The 21,554-nt window shown below is 41.7% G+C and overlaps 1 protein-coding gene across 1 annotated transcript in view; it reads right to left on the bottom strand.

Moving 5' to 3' along the window:
* Window positions 1–21,554, bottom strand: part of NT5DC1 (5'-nucleotidase domain containing 1) — a 145,023-nt gene that overhangs the window by 3,192 nt on the left and 120,277 nt on the right. The window contains exons 9-11 of the mRNA XM_062186642.1: window positions 9,624–9,742; window positions 8,092–8,244; window positions 5,836–6,004 (exon numbers count right to left, since the gene is read on the bottom strand). Coding sequence (XP_062042626.1) covers window positions 5,836–6,004; window positions 8,092–8,244; window positions 9,624–9,742 — 441 coding nt within the window. The remainder of the gene's footprint in view (window positions 1–5,835; window positions 6,005–8,091; window positions 8,245–9,623; window positions 9,743–21,554) is intronic.

Genomic DNA, 21,554 nt, shown 5'->3' with positions numbered 1-21,554 from the left:
AATGGGAAGGAACAGTGGCTTCTCTGATGCCAGAGAAAGCTATGATTGCTGTAAACAGCAGGATTCTGCATTAGTGAATGTCATATGTTCTCCTCAATCAGCTGGAGATTTTAAGCCCCACATTTGGAAATGTTCTGGAAAGTAAAATGTTTGTAAAAACTGAGTTTAAAATCATACATCTGAGGCACTGAATTTCTGCTATACCACCAACATGATACAGACCAAAAGTTGAGCTAAGGACCTCTTTCTCTCTTCTTTCCTATGTATTTTCTAAAGTAAATATTAAGGCCTCTGTGTAGCTATTAGTATTATACCAACCACCATTGGTAATGTATACAGCTGTAAGTACAAACTTTTATAATAGCTATTAAATCACTAATGACTTCTGGTCATCATTTAAAAGAGATAACCAAGATTAAGCATATGTACATATAAAGACATATTACATTGAGTCATAATATACATGAGTCATATATATTATATTAAGAGTCAAAAAGGAGTCAACAGGTTTTTTTTACCTCCCATCTCAACCAAATAATTTTATTTTCTCCAAATAACAAAAAAGGTAAATCTAATTTTGGAATAGACAGACTGAGGCCAGATGACTTCTGTTAAAGCAAAGATCCCCAGGAGGGGATTCATGAGACCTGGGATTTGGCAAGAGGAAAATATCTGTAATTCTGTTTCAGGAGTCACTGTTGAGTGATAGTTTGAAGGAAAGAGAGACAAGCCCAAATGCCTGCTAACCAAAAAAGTGTTCTGTTTAACTTTGTGCAATATCAACTATATTATCCAACTTTTGGAAACAATTAAATGAACCAAAATGAATATTCTTACATAGTAAGTTCAATGTAAACTAATATAATACAGGCAGAAACAAAACTTGGCACTTTAAAATTGACATAAAGATTTATATAAAGATTCTATCTTCAAGACTTCTAATACATTCATTACACCGTTTTCTTCTAGCCATTTTTCTTACTTAGAGGTAAATTACATAGTAGTATCCAACTGTGCTGAATCTGTTACTGGAATAATCAATCTCAAGTTCTGTGTGAGATACAACTTCTTTATGAGAATGTGATCACAGCAATGATGCTAACTTAGAGATCAAAATTTTGCTTTTTTGAGGAAGTATAGACTGTCAAAATCAACAAACGGATATGATGTAAAAACTCTTCACCCTTTTCCCACCAGAAATCAGGCATTAGTTTTAGCAGTGTTTGGATACTGGCAAGTCGTACTTAATACTTTCTCCTGAGAAAAACAGCACTGAAGGTAAAAGTCTTGCCAAATTTTCTTCCAGGGTCTTGTAAAGACAGCTTTTGGGACATAAAAATAGGAGGTGCACTGAGTTTACGCTTGTTTAAGAAGAGATGGTTATTTTCTAATTGTTTGGAGAAATATTTAAATTCTAGAATGAGAGATTCACTTTTCTAACTATTTCACAATCACATAATCTTGAGCCTTTTCATTGAAGCACTTTAGAATAATTTAGTGGCTTCCACTTTCACACTCCCTCACCAAATATTTGAGTAATTTTGGAAATAAAGTGAACTATAAAAATTGAAAATAATAATTTAATTCTGGGCTGGCTTCTCCCATAAAGTTCCAAATTCCTTTTTTTTTTTTTTAAAGCAGAACAACTACTTGTAAAAGGAAGAACTGTATCTAAACTGTTTTCTTTAATCTTATGTATGTAAGTGTGGAACAAAATGGAAAAAAAAACCACATTCTTTTGAAACCAATTGAAAGGAGATAGTTTTTTAAAAGTATACATATTGATTCACATACTGGCATAGAGGATGGATCTTTTAGAAGGGCTTATGTATCTCAGGACATCATTATCATCACCATCCTACCAATAATTCAGATAAATACTCATAGCTTGCTTTGCTTTCTCTCACAGCCATTCTAGGAGGGAGGAAATGCAGCCTGGTATAATCACCTCTAACTTAAAGAATCTGGGGAAAAGCGCCGTGGCTCATTTGGCTAATCCTCTGCCTGAGGCGCCGGCATCCCATATGGGCACGGGGTTCTAGTCCCGGTTGCTCCTCTTCCAGTCCAGCTCTCTGCTGTGGCCCAGGAGGGCAGTAGAGGATGGCCCAAGTGCTTAGGCACCTGTACCCCGGTGGGAGACCAGGAGGAAGCACCTGGCTCCTGGTTTTGGATCGGCGTAGTTCCGGCCGTAGCAGCCATTTAGGGGATGAACCAATGGAAGGAAGACCTTTCTCTCTGCCTGTCTCTCACTGTCTAACTCTGTCAAATAAAAAAAAAAAAAAGAAAAAGAATCTGAAGTCCAAAAAATGTAACTAGACTTCCACTTCTACCTGGGAGCTAAAATAACTAGAAAGGCTGGATAAAATATAAAACATCAGACTAATAAAATATAATCAGCCGAGGAGGCAACCATGACTTGTGGTAGACACAGTTTCTGGGAAGCAGTGGCCAGCAGAAAGGTGAGCCTGCAGCCTGCCTCAGCCTTTCCCCTCAGGCACTTGAATTGTGCCTGGTGGTAGGAGAAGCTACTGGCACCAGAAACACTAATAGAGCTTTCTTGGCGGACTTGCAGATCTGCAGAGACAAAAACTGAGTAGGAGCAAGGGGCAGAGATGTGTACTCTGCTGGTTTTCTCTTCAAGGATTTTGCCAAGCTCTGAAGGGAACTTGGAAACTACGAATCCACGCAGAAAGCATATAACCCTTTAAAGCAGAATGGATGTTTTAAGAGTTCCTTTGCACTGTGCAAACAAGAAGAAAAGAGGGGCCCTGCTCAATATTTTGGACTTCTGGTTAATATTTCTGAGAACTGAGAAATCATCAATATAATGCGATGCTCATGTTAAGAAAGGATTTTTTTTCCCTTAATATTTACTTGGCTTCATATTAATATAGTCACTCTTTTTGATCACTGTTAGCATGGTATTATCGCTTTCCATCTTTTTTTTTTTTTTTTTTTGACAGGCAGAGTGGATAGTGAGAAAGAGAGACAGAGAGAAAGGTCTACCTTTTGCCGTTGGTTCACCCTCCAATGGCCAGCACACTGTGCTGATCCGAAGGCAGGAGCCAGGTGCTTATCCTGGTCTCCCAGGGGGTACAGGGCCCATGCACTTGGGCCATCCTCCTCTGCACTCCCGGGCCACAGCAGAGAGCTGGCCTGGAAGAGGGGCAACCGGGACAGAATCCGGTGCCCCAACCGGGACTAGAACCCGGTGTGCCAGCGCAGCTAGGCGGAGGATTAGCCTGTTGAGCCATGGCACCAGTCACTTTCCATCTTTTGATATTTAACCTGAATTTAAGATGATGAGTCCTTATGTTTAACACATGTCTTATAAATAGCCTGTGGTTAGGTATTATTTTATTCAGATTTTTATTTGAAGTACTTAGTCACATATATATATATATATATATATATATATTAATTTTTGACAGGCAGAGTGGACAGTAGAGGGAGACAGAGAGAAAGGTCTTCCTTTTTGCCACTGGTTCACACTCCAATGGCTGCCGCGGTAGGTGTGCTGCGGCCGGCGCACCGCGCTGTTCCAATGGCAGGAGCCAGGTGCTTCTCCTGGTCTCCCATGGGGTGCAGGGCCCAAGGACTTGGGCCATCCTCCACTGCACTCCCTGGCCACAGCAGAGAGCTGGCCTGGAAGAGGGGCAACCGGGACAGGATCGGTGCCCCGACCGGGACTAGAACCCGGTGTGCCGGCGCCGCAAGGCGGAGGATTAGCCTGTTAAGCCACGGCGCCGGCTTAGTCACCTATATTTAATGTAGGTTTAAATCTATCATCTTACTAAATACTACCCATTTGTCTTGTTTATTCCTAATACTCTCTTTTTCTTCCTCATTTTGCTTTCTTTTGTATTCTTAGCATTATTTTTATATATTAGTTTGATATGCATATCATTATAATTCTTTTGACAGTTATCTTAGTGATTACAACATGCATTTCTTTTTTTTTTTAAGATTTATTTATTTGTTTGAAAGTCAGAGTCACAAAGAGACACAGACAGAGAGAAATTTCCATCCGCTGGCTCACTCCCCAAGTGGCTGCAGCAGCCAGGGCTGGGGCTTGTGAAAGCCAGGAGCCAGGAGCTTCTTCCAGGTTACCCATGTGGGTAGCAGGGGCCCAAGGATCTGGGCCATCTTCTGCTTTTCCCAGGCTGTTAGCAGAGTGCTGGATTGGAAGTGGAGTAGCCAGGACTTGAATCGACACCCATATGGGATATTGGCCCAAATAACATACATTTTTGACTTATTAATACTTAACATACTTTTATCCTTTACTGTATGAATTCAAGCATGTTAGAATATTTCATTCCAACTGCTCCACTTGGGCATTTATATGCCATTGTTGTCATGTATTTTTAATTCTCTATTTAAACTCCATAGGACTTTATTTTTTTAATTATTTCAACCAGGAAGTATTCATTTTAATTTATTTATCATTTTGTAACTATATAGTCATTCTAGCATCTTCAATTTTCCAACAAGGAACAATTTAACTTTTACCTAGAGAACAATACCCTTTATTATTTCCTGCAGTGGAAGACTTCTGGAGATACTCTCAAATTTTTTTACATTTTGGTATATCTAAAAATATTTTACTTTTATTCTATAATGATATATTTTTAAAAAGGACTTATTTTATTTATTACTTGAAAGGCAGGGTTAGGGAAAGAGAAAAAGAGAAATCTTACATCCACTGGTTCACGCCCAGCGGGGCTGGGCCAGGCCAAAACCTGGAGCCAGGAGCTTGTTCAGGGTCTCCCACATGAATGCAGGGGCCCAGAAACTTTGGCCATCTTCTACTGCTTTCTCAGGCACATTATCAGGGAGCCAGATCACAAGTGGAGCAGCTGGGACTCGAACCAGGGCCCATATGGGATGCAGAACCTGGCAGTGGCTTTACCTACTATGCTACTACAATGTCGGCCCTTTTAATGACATCTTTAATGCAGAGGTGGGGAACATCTGGCCCATAAGCTGTATAATGCCTGCATAATTATTTGGACTGGACCTGCAAAGGCAACTGCAGGTAGAACTTGAAATTCAGTAAATCTATAGCAGGCTAATTTTTTAAGTTGATAGTTTTGTATGACTTGCAAATGATGTTACAAATATCAAAATGGCCCTTGGTAGAAAAGTTTCCCCACCTCTGCTTTAAGGGGTAGAAATCCATCAAGATTGGCAGTCATTCCTTCATGCAATTTGAAGATTACCATCTACATCACTTTTCACTTTCACTGATGCTGAGAAGTCACACGTCAGTCTGTTATTCCTTTGAAGTCAACCTATCTTTTTGCTCTTGTAGAAGCACTAGCAATTTGGAATCTCCTGAATCCAGTTATAGAGTTTCAGTTAATTTGAGGCTTAGCTTCATTCCCCATGAAATAGGAGACCTCTTCCCAAATTATCCTTATTCTAAGGGGAACGCTTGCAGGGTCTCAACATAGACTGAGAGGGTTCCCCAGGTCCACCCTCCTCAGGCAGGCCTTTGCCTGCAGTCCCCATCTTGTAGATTCATGTTGTTACTAGAAGGCCCACCTACCCTCGTTGGTGCCCTCTGGAATAAGCAAATACCAGGAGAAAAAGTAGCACCACAACCAAGGTTCACATTATTAGGCTTTCTTAATTTATGTTACGCCTCCAAGCTGACTTAAAAAAATTGTCCAGCTTCCGTAGTTGGCTCCAGTGGTAGTAACGGTCCTAACTACTTAGGCTGTCATATCTAGAAGGTGTTTCCCAAGAAGAAGAAATTACATCATAGGGAAATTTCCATATTTTCAAGACAGGAAGTCTAATACTTACGCTTCATAGGCATTTCTCCCTTACCTGCAATTGCTTCGATACTAGGAATTGCAATAGTGCTGTAGGTGTTGATTCTCTTAGAAGACCATGTATAAACCAAAGAGTCTCCTGTATTTTCCAGTCCCGAAATGGAATCAATAAAAAAAGAGCCCCATTTTTTGGATAAAGTATTTAGAGGTTTTGCCTTTGGTTCCTGAAGCAAAAGAAAAGGATAATGAAAACTGTGATTAATTATTGTCCAATCTAAGGTTTTTAAATTATTCATTAAATAAATTGATAGAAAAGCCCTCTAGGAACCTATAAACAGGCTTTGGGTATATATTACCTTTTTGGAAAAAGAAAATGATTTCCTTGTTAGAGAGCATCCTTTATGTTAAATTGGAACTGGCTTTTTTTTTAATTTGAAAGGTAGAGTTACAGAGAGGCAGAGGCAGAGGCAGAGAGAGAAGTCTTCCATTTGCTGGTTTACTCCCCAGATGGTCGCAATGGCTGGAGCTGCACCAATCAGAAGCCAGGAGCCAGAAGGCTTCTCCAGGTCTTCCACATGAGTACAGGCACCCAAGGACTTGGGCCATCTTCTGCTTTCCCAGGCCATAGCAGAGAGCTGGAGTGCAAGTGGAGCAGCTGAGACTTGAACTGGTGTCCATATGGGATGCTGGCATTGCAGTGGAGGCCTCAGCCACTATGCCACAGCACCAGCCCCCTGGCTTTTTTTTTTTTATTTTTTTTATTTTATCTTTATTTATGTGAGAGGTAGTATTACAGAGAGAGGTAGAGACAGAGAGAAAGAGAGGTCTTCCATTCTCTGTTCACTCCCTAGATGGCTGCAATGACTAGGGCTGAGTGAGGCTGAAACCAGGAGCCTGGAACTCCATCTGGTTCTCTCATGTGGGTGCAGGGGCCCAAGCGCTTGAACCATCTTCCACTGCTTTTCCAGGTGCATTAGCAGGGAGCTGGATAGGAAGTGGAGCAGTTGGGACTCAAACTGGTGCTCATATGGGATGTCGGTGTTGCAGGCAGTGGCTTAACCTGCTGCTCCACAACGCTAGGCTCTCATAAGGAATTATTCTAAAAAGTTGCAAATGCCTTTTTATTTGTTTTTAGTTCTAAGAAGAAACAGGTGAAAATACTAATGAAGGGGTCTGAAAAAAAGATCTCTTTCATTTGATGTAAGTCTAGTTGGATGGAATTGAGACTGTTCAAGTAATTATAAGTATAATGAACAGATTTTTAGTTCTACAGACAAAAATCAACTAAGAGAAACTGTTCCTTGGTCTCCTTAATTAGGCTTACTTTAATTATTAAAATGTACCATATTTTGCTTAGCTGTCATGCTCCAATATAGTGCAGTGGATAATCAACTGATGTACCAAGATTTTAGATAAAGTTTTGTGTTTAAACCTTTAAAGTTCCATTTGCGATGTCTTTATCTTAAGCTTCCTGTTACAAATGAAGGGAAGCGAAAATGATCTTCTAACTCCAGATGCTTTTATCTAGAATGGAAATTATTAAAAATATCTAAGGAAATTAATTCAGACCTAAGTGAAACAAAACATTAATCTCCACAGCATGTAGTAGATGTAAATATTTTGTTTCACAGCACCAATCTTGAACTGATCAGGTTATTTTGGTTTTTGATTATAGTTTTGAAAGGTCATTTAGGCTGAATAAAGTAACTGGAAACACAGAACTAAATTGTTTTATATTCAGGCTTTGCACCAACTAAAAGACTGTGCCTGTATATAATGTGCTTGACATATGAATGGAAAAACTCAATTAGGTTTTTCTTAACAATCACAAGACAAACAGAATAACCCTCACAGGGTGATTTCTTTGTTGCTCTTTATGGACTGCTTTCCCTGGCTGGACCAGCTCTGCAAGGAAGCAGAAAAGAGTCTATATTCCTAGGAGGTACTGCACAGACTGCCCGATTTTGATGTGCTTTGTCCTTTGTGATGAACATGTAACCGTAGAGGAACAGACCTGAACTTACATATTAAAATAATCTGACTTTTCTAAGTTGTGGTCAAAAGGTAATTTTTGAAAAAAGAAATCTGATTGTTTTATTTGCCCTTAAATATATGCAGAAAGATACACGATTTTACATAAAACAGAAAAATCAACAAAGTTGGCCTAAAACATTTGCTAAGGATGAGCCCATCCATATAAATACTGCCTCAAAAACAAACTACAGAGATGTGAGGATATACTGTCAGACCAAGATAATTTTGAAGGTTTTGTTTTTTTTTTTTAAAGGAAAGGGCTTCTGGGAAGCCTTACCTCGAATTTTCCCTTCTTCTCTAGAGGCTCTGACTCCTCCGGATTCCCACCTTGTTGTCCACTGAGCTCCTCCAGGATGAGGACTGTCTCCCAATTACTATAGTGACGGGCTGGGAAAACATCTGAATGCATGCTGTCACCAAAGTAAACCACCTGGAAGTCAGACAGCAAATTCTGTTTGAGGCACAAGACTTGTGAAAGGCAGTGGTGGTCATTCCAGGGAAGACAAAAGAAAACACCTCAAAAGACATCGGAATATGCAAATATAAACTGCTTAAACATCTTAAACTTCTCTCTTTTTTTGACAGGCAGAGTGGACAGTGAGAGAGAGAGACAGAGAGAAAGGTCTTCCTTTTTCTGTTGGTTCACTCCCCAGTGGCCGCTGCGGCTGGCACACTGTGCTGATCTGAAGCCAGGAGCCAGGTGCTTCTCCTGGTCTCCCATGGGGTGCAGGGCCCAAGCACTTGGGCCATCCTCCACTGCCTTCCCGGGCCATAGCAGAGAGCTGGCCTGGAAGAGGGGCAACTGGGACAGAATCCGGTGCCCCGACCGGGACTAGAACCCGGGGTGCCGGCACCGCAGATGGAGGATTAGCCTATTAAGCCGCAACGCCGGCCCACCATCTTAAACTTCTCTAAGTAACTCCACAGTTGACCATCAACTTGTTCCATTTCGTGTTAAGAAGTTATGCAATCCATTTTCAGGTAGAAGAGAGGCAGAAGATTGTCATCCCGAAGAGGTGAACCTGTCTGTTTACAAATGCTATGTTTACAACTAAAACCGTTGTGACAGTGGATCAAAAGTGTGTACCACAACCACTCTTCAAAGCAGTTTCTGGGCCCCATCCCAGATCTACTGAAAAAGAACCTCTGAGGGTGGGACTGCACATGCAGAATCTGGAAAGCTCTGATCCAGTCCACACCCCTCAATTTACAGGTGGGAAAATGCAGTGAAGAGATATGAACTAGAGCTTCCATGTCAGGATGCTCCATCTACTAAACCTCTCAGGGGTCCAAGTGGCTGTGGCATTGTGGGAGCCAATGGAGTAGGGCTCAGCTACCTAATAATTTCTCCTGTTCATGGGGCTCCTGGTAAATATTTTTGGAAGACAAGGTTCAACTGTTAAAGCACCATTGTCCAACATTAACAATGTGATCAGGATATCTTTAGACAAATCTGTAGTGTAATTTCAGTTATTATTTTACACACAAAAAGTTTTTTGGTGGACAATTACCAGGACATCACTCCTCATGCATACCACACACTAATCTTGTGTACTTCCTATATCTGTGCCCACATGCTTAGAATCCTTGTTCTTCTCTGTCATGGATAGGGACTCAGGATACAGCAGCAAAGGAAACGCTTATTTAGCCTGTTTAATCAGAAGAGGGAAGAGGACAGACTTAGCTGGATGGCAGAGGTAGATGATCCCTCCATGGGTGACTAAACTGAATGCACTTAAAATTATGGTTTCAGTTTACAACTGTTTACTTCTTCAAGTGGCATCAAGGACTGTCTCAATGAGAAAATACCTTGGGCTCAGGTTTGCCAGTCATTTTCTTCAGAAGTTCATAAAGCTGGACAGCATTCCCTTGGGAGTACCACCCAGGCTTATCCAGAGATGGCAGCACCTCCTGCTCCTCATCATTCTCTGAAAATAGAGTTTGACAAGCATATACTTTTAATCAAGTGAGAGTACTCTGGCTGGCAGACCACACTCAGCACATGGCTGCAGGCCATGTACATAAGAGGAACCATGTGGGAGAATGGAGCTAGCTTTCAGTGAACAGCTCTTACAAGCACTTCATGAGTCATGTATTTTTAAATCCTCTCTATGACCTTCCTAATTGGGGAAAAGGCTGCTCAGGGAATTTATTTTGCCCAATATCTCAAAGCTCTTGATTTATTCAGCGATTAGACAGCTGTCTCCTTGATGCTATGATCCTGCTTTTGCACAATAGTTTACTAAACAACATCATTCGGTCCCATGTTTTGGAACTGGGGGTAGGGTACATAGATTTTTATCACTCATATATTAAATCCAGGCTTAAATTTTGTACCTGAGGGGCCTCAGTTGCTTTATCTCAGTGCCATCCTGGGATTATGTGATGCTAAATCATAAATTTGCAGACTCTTTCAAGCTGTCTTCTCCTAGTACCTTACTTGCCCTCTGGGCTAATGCAGGGCTGGTATGCATCTTGCCAGTTATCATATGCTTTGAACACAGGCCAAAAGCTGAAGGCAATCTGCCCACCAGCAAGACAATGAAGGAAGACTGAATAAGGTTTGATAAAAATAGTGTTATACCAGCAGAGACTTCGTTGGTTCCTGGTAGAACTATGGATGCTGTTTAGAAAAAAAAAAAAAAAGATTCTCTAAATCTCTTTTATTGCCCCACATTAATTACTAATGGCATGATTCCATATTTCAGAAAGGTACAGTTTTTTTTTTTTACACTTTTTTTTTTACTGTGTGCTGCCTGAGAAGGATTCTAATGATATCAATCATATGTTATATACAGAAGTGGTGTTGCAGGGCCAGATGCTTATATAATTAGAAGGGTCCTTTCTAAGACAATAAATACAAAATTGTCAGGATTCCTGCCATGGCTTGAAAGGGGCAGATGGGGGGAGGGGTAGTCCTAAAGCTTAACTTTCATTGGCTTTGCTGTAAATCAGCTGCAGAAAAGAATGGAGAGGAAACAAAGGGTCTAGACAAAGCTAGGGAGGTCACTGATAAAAAATGCATCTCTAGCACTGTTAGTACCTTCAACTAAAGTCTAGTTTTCCCTAAAGTAACTGTGTGTAAGAGTAACAGACAACCACCCTACATTTCTGCATAGCTCATAACACAAACTGCCTTGAACGTGGTGCCAGAGGGTTTAAGATTTACAAACTAACTGTTGGTTACCAAAACTGAAAGGAATGTAACTTATTAATCTTACATCAAAAATGAGCTAAATATATCACAATATAAGATGAGGCGAATTTCTATATAACCTAGATATCTTGAACAAGGAATTCTTGAAACCTATTTATAGATATTTAAAACTATATCATGGTAACTGGCTTTGGTCAAGACATATTTAAACCTATCTTGCTGCCATTTCAGAAGCCATTTTTAAAAAAGATTATTTATTTGAAAGAGTTACAGAGAGAAAGAAGAGAGACAGAGATCCTCCATCTGCTGGCTTACTCCCCAAATGGGGGCAACAGCTGGGACTAGGGCCAGGCTGGGGCCAGGAGCCAGGAGTTTCTTCTGAGTCTCGTACGTGGGTACAGGGCCCAAGGACTTAGGTCATCCTCTGCTGCCTTCCCAGGCCATTATCAGAGAGCTGGATCAGAAGTCATTTAAAAAAAATCTTCTCTGTACATCAAACGAAAATCACAGTATCTCTAAATAACAGGTCATAAACCAAACATATTAGTCTAACTTTAGAATAGTCTAAGAAGATCTTGCACATTCCTGAAGAAACAGTGAAAAGTTATTATTTTGTCTCTTTGTCCATATGTAGTACAGAATGTTTTGCTATGTAAATAAATGTGTTTGATGGCAACTACAAAATGAATAATTTACAGAAATATTCTCAAAAGCATATTTATATTTGATACACAGATGCACACTTTGTCAGGATAATGGGAAGGGGGACTTTCTACTGCCTATTTAAAAAACCAAAAAATATCTACAGAATTATCATTTCTGAAATGTTACAGTTACCTTAAGTAAAAAGTTCAAATTAAACCAAAACAGAGTGCACTTCATAGATACATCCCCTCCCTTCCATGTTTCCAGTCCTTACACTGGAAGCTTCCCTGAAGAGGAATGAACCCATGTGGGGCAGCTTCAATGGTCTGGCAGAAATTCCAAAGCCAGGAACCTGTGGGATTCAGAAAGCAATGAATCCCAGCAGCAGAGAGCAACAAAGACCAGGAAAGCAATAGAGCTCAGGTGGAAGCTGTACAGTTCAGTGGAAAGAAGTCAGGAAGTCTCAACCATAATGTTTGTGTAAGTCCAAATCCATTTGTCCTATTTAGATAAGGTACCACTCTTCTTTTCATGGTCTGCAGAAAACAGCTACGTGAATTTCTATTTTCACAATAATATTAACAAATGTGCCCTGCAAGAAATGCAATGAGGACACTGATTTTTAAAAGTTTGGTGGGGCCGGTGCTGTGGCATAGTAGGCATAGGCAAGTAAAGCTACCGCCTGCAGTGCCAGTCCGGCATCCCATATGGGCTCCAGTTCATGTCCCAGCTGCTGCTCTTCCAGTCCAGATCTCTGCTATGGCTTGGGAAAGCAGTAGAAGATGGGCCAAGTCCTTGGGCCCCTGCACCCATGTGGGAGACCTGGAAGAAGCTCCTAGCTCCTGGTTTCTGACCAGCACACCTCTGGCTGTTGCGGCCAACTGGGTACTGAACCAGCAGACGGAAGACCTCTCTCTCTCTTTCTCTGCTTCTGCCTCTCTGTAACTATGCCTTCCAAATAAATAAATAAATCTTTTAAAAAAACCTGTTTGGTTAAGAACATTGAATATTTGGTTAAATATATCTTAGAAGACAGTAAGTACAATAGACAATAAAAATAAAGTAGCACAAAGGGAATAAAGGGTGACTGACTTGTTTCCTGTTTAAAAATGGGGATAATGACAATCCTCACCTCATAGAATGGTTGTGTGAGTTCATTAATAGAGATGAGCACTTGGACAGTGTCTGCCACACTGTGTGTAAAAGAAATCTTAGCAGCTATCCTTTCAAGTTATAGGTCAAGTAACCGACAGAAGAATAGTCAAGGAATCTGCCTACAGTGGCCTGATTGTTTCAGTCACAGCCAGGCCCAGAATACTTTTTTTTTTTTTTGACAGGCAGAGTGGACAGTGAGAGAGAGACAGAGAGAAAGGTCTTCCTTTTTGCCGTTGGTTCACCCTCCAATGGCCGCCGCGGTAGGCGCACTGCGGCCGGCGCACCGCGCTGATCTGATGGCAGGAGCCAGGTGCTTCTCCCGGTCTCCCATGGGGTGCAGGGCCCAAGGACTTGGGCCATCCTCCACTGCACTCCCTGGCCACAGCAGAGAGCTGGCCTGGAAGAGGGGCAACCGGGACAGGATCGGCGCCCCGACCGGGACTAGAACCCAGTGTGCCGGCGCCGCAAGGCGGAGGATTAGCCTATTGAGCCGCGGCGCCGGCCCCAGAATACTTTTTATTTCCTTAATTTTCAGAGGGCTTCAAAAAGGGGCTAAAAGATACAATATGAGGATAGCCCCCAGAAATCATCTCTGAATTTGCATTCCTGGACTTGAATGTGGCTCATGGTACCACTAAAAACAAAAAACAATTTGGCACACAAGAAATTTTTATGTGGCATTCCTGAGCATACCCACCAGCTAACAAAGCTTACCCTGTACGGAGTTCCAGTCAACTCCCTATGCATTTTGATATACGCCCAGACTCGTGCAACTTATGGCCATCTATCTGTCTCAGAAACGAGTCACTGATGGATAATGAAAAAAAGGGGGGCTTTAGAATGCACTTTGGACTCTTATAACAAAACATTCTTTAAACCATTTAAGCTAATGACTAACAGATGTTTGGGTTCTAAGCTAATTATAAAAAAGGAAAATTCATAGTAGACCAGCAATCTAGGTTGTTCCTATGGCCTGTAATTTACCAAAAAACGGAGAAGCAACTTGAGGGTTAAAGAACTAAAGGCATAATCAATAGGCAAATAGTAAACCAAACTAAAACTTACTTGAAAAATGCAATTTGCTTTTGGATATAGTTATGTGTTACTACAATAAAATAAAATCTTTTTTATTTCCTTATTTAAAAAGAAGAAAAACATGGGGCTGGCGCTGTGGTACAGTGCATTAACGCCCTGGCCTGAAGCGCTGGCATCCCACATGGGTGCCAGTTCGAGAGCCAACTGCTCCACTTCCAATCCAGCTCTCTGTTATGGCCTGGGAAAGCAGCAGAGGATGGCCCGAGTCCTTGGGTCCCAGCACCCGTGTGGGAGACCCAGTAGAAGCTCCTGGCTCCTGGCTTTGGATCGGCGCAGCTCTGGCCATTGCGGTCATCTGGGGAATGAACCATCAGATGGAAGACCTCTTTCTCTCCCTGCCTCTCCTCTCTCTGTGTAACACTGACTTTTGAATAAATAAATCTTTAAAAAAATAAAAAGAAGAAAAACAAAACAGTAAAATTTTAGTCAATATTGCCACAAAATAAATATGGGGAAATTAGAGTCAAGGCTACAGCTAATACCCTAGAATAAACAGAAGTGAGCAGAACGTATAGGAAAAGTCTGTGCTGGACACTGACCGCAGCCTAGAGTGACTACTGCCTTCCCCAAGTGCCCAAAGCTCTTGGTGTTATTATCTTATTAGTATTTTAAAAATTAGGTATTTCTGTGGTTTAAAAAAAATCAGTAATACATTTGCATATGTTTAAAGTCTCAATTTTGAGGTGGGCATTTGACAGTGGTTACATTACCACTTATCACATATCGCCAGCATCCCTTATCAGAGTGCCTGGATTGAGTCCCTGCTCCTTTGCTTCCAATCCAGCTTCTAGCTATGGCACATCCTGGGAAGTAGCAGACGATAGCTCAATTACCTGAGTCTCTCCAACCCACATGGGAAGCCCAGATGATTTCTGATGTTCTCATTTTGACCTGGCCCAGCCCTAGTTGCTGTGCGCATTTGGGGAGTAATAGATGGAAGAGCTCTTTTTGAGTCAAAGAAAAAAAACACACTTTAAAGAAAAGTCTCAGTTTTGAATTCTTGGCTATGTGCTCATTTCTTTTGCAAAAGGGAACATTACTTTATACATTTAAAAACAAATATGAGGGGCCGGCATTGTGCGTAGCAGACAAAGCTGCTGTCTGTGACACCAGCATCCCATATGGGCACCGGTTTGCATCCTGGCTGCTCCACTTCCAATCCAGCTCCCTACTAATGGCCTGGGAAAAGCAGTGGACGATGGTCCAAATGTTTGGGCCTCTGCTGCCCTTGTGGGAGAACTGGAAGAAGCTCCTGGCTCCTGGCTTCGGCCTGGCCCAGACTTGGCTATTATAGCCAACTAATGGGGCAGTGAACCAGTGGATACAAGATTTTTTTCTCCTCTCTCTCTGTAACCCTGACTTTCAAATAAATAAATAAATCTTTAAAAAATGAATATCTATTCTTTTCCTCTACTTTTTAACATTTTTGAGGAAAAAACCAACATACAATAAACTGCACAAATTTAAAGCATATAATTGGATGAATTTGAACATATCTCTGAACCTGGTATGGGCTGAATTGCGTTCCTCTAAAATTCATATGTTGAAGTCCTACTCTCCAGTACCTCAGAATACCTCAGTATCACTGTATTTGGAGACAGGATCTTTAGAGAAGTGATTAAGCTAAAATGGGGCTATTAGGCTGGGCCCCAATCCGATACACTGTTCTCAAAGAAGAGGAGATTAAGGCGCAGATAAACACTGAATGAACAAAGACTATCTGAAAAGGCAGGGAGAAAAGGACCATCCACAAACCAAGGGGAGAAGAGGGAAACACCCTGGTCTCAGACTTCAGGTCTGCAGTACTGTGAAAAGATAAATTTCTGTTGTTTAAACCACCTAGTCTATGCTTTTTTGTTCTAACAGCCCTAGCAAACCAGACTTCCTGCCTCTTAAATACAAATATTGGTATAATCTGTATGTTTCTGAAATTTTCTATTTTTAAAACTATTCTATAGTTATGACTTTGTGATCTGCCTCTTTTTGAAAAAGAAACACCTTTTGGGAGCAGGCATTTAATCTAGCAGTTAAGACACCTGTGTCCGATGTCTGACTACTTGGGTTCAATGGCTGGCTTTGGCTCCTGACTCCAGCTTTTGCTTGTGCAGACTCTGGGAGGCAGCAGTGATGGCTCAAGTAATTGGGTTCTTGCCACTCATGTGGGAGACCTGGACTGTGTTTTCAGATCCTGGCTTCAGTCCTGGCTGTTCTGGGCATCTGAGGAGTGAACCAGCAGATGAGAGTGCTCTCTCTCTCAAATAAATATTTTAAAAGATGCATCTTATTCTATCCTAGGCATGTTCTATGACTTATTTAATAGTCCTCTATTGATAGACATCTCCCATTGTTATAAAGAAGTGACAGGGGCCAGTGCTGTGGCGCAGCGGGTTAAAGCCCTGGCCTGAAGCTCCAGCATCCCATATGGGTGCTGGTTTGAGTCCCGGCTGCTCCTCTTCCAATCCAGCTCTCTGCTATGGCCTGGGATAGCAGTGGAAGATGGCCCAAGCCCTTGGGCCTCTGCACCCACGTGGGAGACCTGGAAGAAGCTCCTGGCTCCTGGCTTCGGATGAGCACAGCTCCGGCCATTGCAGCCATTTGGGGAGTGAACCATTGGATGGAAGACCTCTCTCTCTCTCTCTCTCTCTCTCTCTCTGTCTCTCTGTAACTCTGTAACTCTGTCTTTCAAATAAATAAAATAAATCTTAAAAAAAAATAAAAAGTGACAAACATGAGAAAATCCACGCACAGCCTGGTAGGATAAAGTAGAATCTGAGAGGGACATGTATTTCATTTTCTTTCTTTTCTCATCTGATTATTTCCACTACATTTTTCACAGACTGTTTTAGGCATTATGGATAAGACAGTGAATGAGATGGTCCAAGTTCCAGCACTCTGCTCGCTTACATTCTGGTGGTAACCTCTGATTTGTTACAGGGTACTAAGTAATGATTTAAGATGAAATATATATTTGTAATTTTTTGATATCTAGGATTTCTTCTTTTTTTTTTTTTTTTTATTTGACAGGTAGAGTTATAGACAGTGAGAGAGAGAGACACAGAAAAAGGTCTTCCTTCAGTTGGTTCACTCCCCTACGGCTGGCGCTGTGCCAATCCGAAGCAGGAGCCGGGTGCTTCCTCCTGGTCTCCCATGGGGTGCAGGGCCCAAGCACTTGGGCCATCCTCCTCTGCCTTCCCGGGCCACAGCAGAGAGTTGGACTGGAAGAGGAGCAACCAGGACTAGTACCCAGCACCCCAATTGGGACTAGAACCCGGGGTGCCGGTGCCACAGGCGGAGGATTAGCCAAGTGAGCCACGGCATCAGCTTCTTTTTCTTTTTAAAGATTTATTTATTTATTTGAAAGTCAGAGTTACACAGAGAGGCAGAGAGAGAGAAAGAGAGAGAGAAAGAGAGGAGTTGGGGGGGGAGGTCTTCCATCCGCTAGTTCAGTCCCCAGATGGCCACAATGGCTGGAACTGTGCTGATCCGAAGCCAGGAGCCAGGATCCTCTTCTGAGTCTCCCATGAGGGTGCAGGAGCCCAAGGACTTGGGCCATCTTCTACTGCATTCCCAGGCCATAGCAGAGAGCTGGATCAGAAGTGGAACAGCCGGCTCTCGAACTGGCACCCATATGGGATGCCAGCGCTTCAGGCCAGGGCATTAACCCATTGTGCCACAGCGCCGGCCCCTAGAATTTCTTCTAATATGTGTCAACTTGGCTGAACAGTGCCATTTACTTTGATACATCTCTTCCTCAGTTCTTAGAGTTTTTCCCCAGTTGTACATTTTCATACGCATTATAATTTTTTAAGGAGATGGCAGTAACACATTTTTCAAGCAAAATGTCTACTAAAATGCCTGTTTGTCTTGGGGGCTATAACAGGAAAATTATAATATTGAAGGAAAGAAATATCAATGCATTGGAGCAAACAGAACAGAAAGCAACATTACCATCATTTTAAACTTTGATTTTGGGGGTTTACTATTCATTTATTGCTTAAGATGTTAATTCCCTCAAAGTCTTTTCCTTTGGTTTTAATTTGCTTAATTACCTACCTCATCCATTCCTAAAATGATGGAAAGTCTATTTGTTTTCAGAATAGCACTCCTCAATTACATACATACACTAAGATGTTACTTACATAAAACTGTTATAAGTGGTATAGTAACAGAAAGGCAGAGTTATGTGCAATGTCATTATTTGATCAGAAACAGACTCTGTCAAATGCCAAACTTGTTATAAATTCAGGAACATTACTAAGCAATTCACAGTCAAACATTTAGATTAATGAATGTATTCTTCACTGGTGCACTGATAGATTCTGCCTGTTTCCTGAAGCAAGCTTTTAATGATTCTGGCGCTGTGTTGGAGACAAAGATTCTGCACACAACTGCTACCCTCAACAGTCAAAGCTCAGTGAGACGCAAAGTTTACCAGACCTTCATAGCCAAGTGGAAGGCACTAAATAATACGGAGGAGGACATGACTGCCTGGAGCTGCAGAGGAAAGAAGGCAATGCAAAGGAAGTGCTGTCTGTGCTTGGTCTTATAGCAGGGGTGGGAAGTCACCGCACGGACCAGGGAAAGGACATTCAGCAAGGATGTGTATCTGTGCCATGACAAGTTTGACTTTCCCACCAGCAGCATCTGAGTCACCAGAAATTGGTTTAGAAAATGCAGAGTCAAAGGTTTCACTGGGCCCTACTGAATCAGAATCTCCATTTTAACTCCAACAATCCGAGACATTCTAGTGGAGCAGTACATGTGGGAACAGGATCCTGATAGAAGAATAAAAGGCCATCATTTCAGCAGGGATAGAGACAGGCACCTGCAGGAAAAGAGAGGGCGTGAGGAGGATGAATTAGCTTAGGATGCCAACTGGAGTGAGGAGCCAAGGAGGCTATGTGTTTGTGATAAAGTGTATTCTGTGCCTAAGCATAACAAATACTATAAAAGATATTAAAAATTGTAAAGCAAGTGACAAATGGCCATTTGTGCCCTGGAGAAGTATCAGAAGAGCAGTGGGGGAGGTTAAGAGGCTTAAGGGGAAGGGGAAGAGGGCAGCTAGACCAGAGACTTCCAAGTGAGGTTAAACAGAACGTGATGCACAGTGTGCTGGATATGAAAGGGCGAAAATAATGGCGGTTTCTGGTGGGGCGATTTAATGGTGACTAGGCAAAGAGAAGGTGCATAGGGTGACCAACATAACCAAGATGTTTGGTGCTGCTTGGTTTCTCGTTAGAAGACCAAAGACTTTGATTTCACAACGTTGAGTGGACCTGTATGGTGTGCAGAAGAAAACACCCAGGCGACTCTGGAAAGAGGCCTCAGCTAGGGAAAAAACTGGGAGGCAGCGAACTGATAGCAACTGAGCCAAAGGACAGAGACAGCGAGCAGGATCAGGATTCCCACAGTGGGGGAGAGGGAGGAGTTGGCAGCATCCGGGACACCGTAGTGTTCAAGACAAACAAGGCCCCTCTTCCCAGTGAAATTTATAATGCAACACAAAGAGCCCCTTCCTGCTCCTACTGATAACCCGAAGCACTGGAAAGGATCTGGGTCACACAGACATGTGATAGTGAAGTTTGCCTAAGGGGCTCTGGGCCCCCAAACCATCCTTTAGCCTTTGGCGGGTTCAGACTGGCAGCAGGGGTTCAGCATCCCCAGCCCTGGCATCCCTGTGCTCCCTTTGCTACCATGACAACCGCTGACATCAAGTCTGTGTGACTCACGGGGGACACACTGTGCTCCCTGATTGGCTCGTCATGCCTGGCAGCCCAGCAAGCTCACCAGCCTCAATTTCACTCCTTTGATTTTAATCAGTTGACTTAATTTCCACATCACTGCAGGTTGTAATGGCTGGACTCACGGTTCTTGCTTTGTACCATAACATTAACTGCAGTGGGGCACAGCTTGAGGTGACAGGACTCATGGAACCGGGGAGATCAGCTAGGACCAAGGGTCTGGCATGCCAGTTTATACCAGGGATGGTGAGGGCCATGGTAGGAACGCAGTGGTGACAAACCTGGGAAACTGAAATCCAGGTTAGATGTGAAGGGAGAGTGCGATGGACAATGACTGGTTTTTCCAGCTTGGTTAAGCCCACTCGGAAAGCTTACTAATGTTATTACAGGCTAGAGGAACAGCGGTGTGCTAAGATGGTGGCACGCAGGGCGGGGGTGCTTTATAAACTGTTACATGCACATTAAATTTCGTGTGATCTGTGCTCTGGGGTGCAGAGAATTCAGAAGACAGAAATAGGCTTCTGTAGGTCAGAGAAAAATGAAGCCAAACTGTAAGGAACTGGGAGTCAGTTACGGATGAGTTAAAACCATCTGCGTGGTAGAGGTAGAAGGACAATTGGAGAAGCGAGGAGAGCCAGATACAGAGCTTCACCACTTATAGAGGATGGTGAATGGAAACCAGTAGTGCAAATGAACATAAAGCAGTTAGAAGTGGCTGGGAATCAGAATCAGCAGCAAAACAAACACAACATAATGAAGTAGGCATTTTCAAATAGGAGCAGTATGATCCTTAATTGTTAATAGTTCTGGTGATCATTTTGTACTCTAAATGGAATCAACTTTTTCGTTTAACTCTAAAAACTCGATTATTCATTGTTATCACCCACTGAAATATTTTGTCAGAGCCCCAGAAAATGAAGGCTAAAAAGAAACTTACAAGATTTTTCCAGTCCACTCTCTCTTGGATATGAAAAATTGAGCCAAGGTTTTCTAATATGCATACAAAAATCATGAAATCTCATATGTTCTGAGGTCCCTGGGCATTTTACAGTGGTCACTTAAAGAGAATGGGGGTAGGACCATGGGTCTTATTTCACTGTTCAAGACTTTTTTTATCTCCACAACTACAGAAAAGACTGAAAAGCAGAAGACTGCTTTTCAAAACTAATTTTTATAAGATTTTTCTGGAGAAGAGCCTAAAAGTACAAGTAACAAAAGCAAGAACAAAGAGATTACATCACACTAGAAAGCTGCACAGCAAAGAAAACCTATAGAATGGAAAATATCTTTGCTTATGATAGGGATAAATATCCCAAATGTATCAGAAACTCAATAGTAAGAAAACAACTTGATTAAACAATGTACAAAGGACTTAAATAGACATTTCTTAAAAGAAGTTATACAAATAGCCAACAGTTGTATGGAAAAATTTATTTTAAATTAAAGTCATAATCCCTCACACTGGTTAAAACAGCTAATAGCAAAAAGAAGAAAGACAGCAAGTGCTAGAGAAGATATAGAGAAAAAGGAACCCATATATGCTGTTAATGGCAATGTAAATTGCAACAGCCATTATGGAAATAGTATGGAGATTTGTTTTAATATTAAAAACTGAAGTATCACATAACCTACCAATCATACTATTGTATTTTATATATTTTGTTTTTATATCATTTAACTTAGCAATGCCACTATTGTATATTATATATATGCAAAGGAAATGAAATCAGCATGTTGAAGAGACATCGGTACTCCCATATTCATTGCAGAATTAATCATAATAGCCAAGATATGGATTCAACCTAAGTCTCTATCAGAGGATTAACAGATGAAGAAAATGTGTTATATAAACACAGTGGAATATGACTCAGGCTTAAAAAAAAAGAAATCTTATTATTTGCAGTAACATGGATAAATTTGGTGGGCGTGATTTTAAGTGATACATGC

This window comes from Lepus europaeus, chromosome 3, assembly GCF_033115175.1.
Source record: "Lepus europaeus isolate LE1 chromosome 3, mLepTim1.pri, whole genome shotgun sequence".
Classification (NCBI taxonomy): Eukaryota; Metazoa; Chordata; class Mammalia; order Lagomorpha; family Leporidae; genus Lepus; species Lepus europaeus.
The sequence above is the reverse complement of the archived record's forward strand: the minus strand, read 5'-3'. Positions and strand labels throughout refer to the sequence as shown.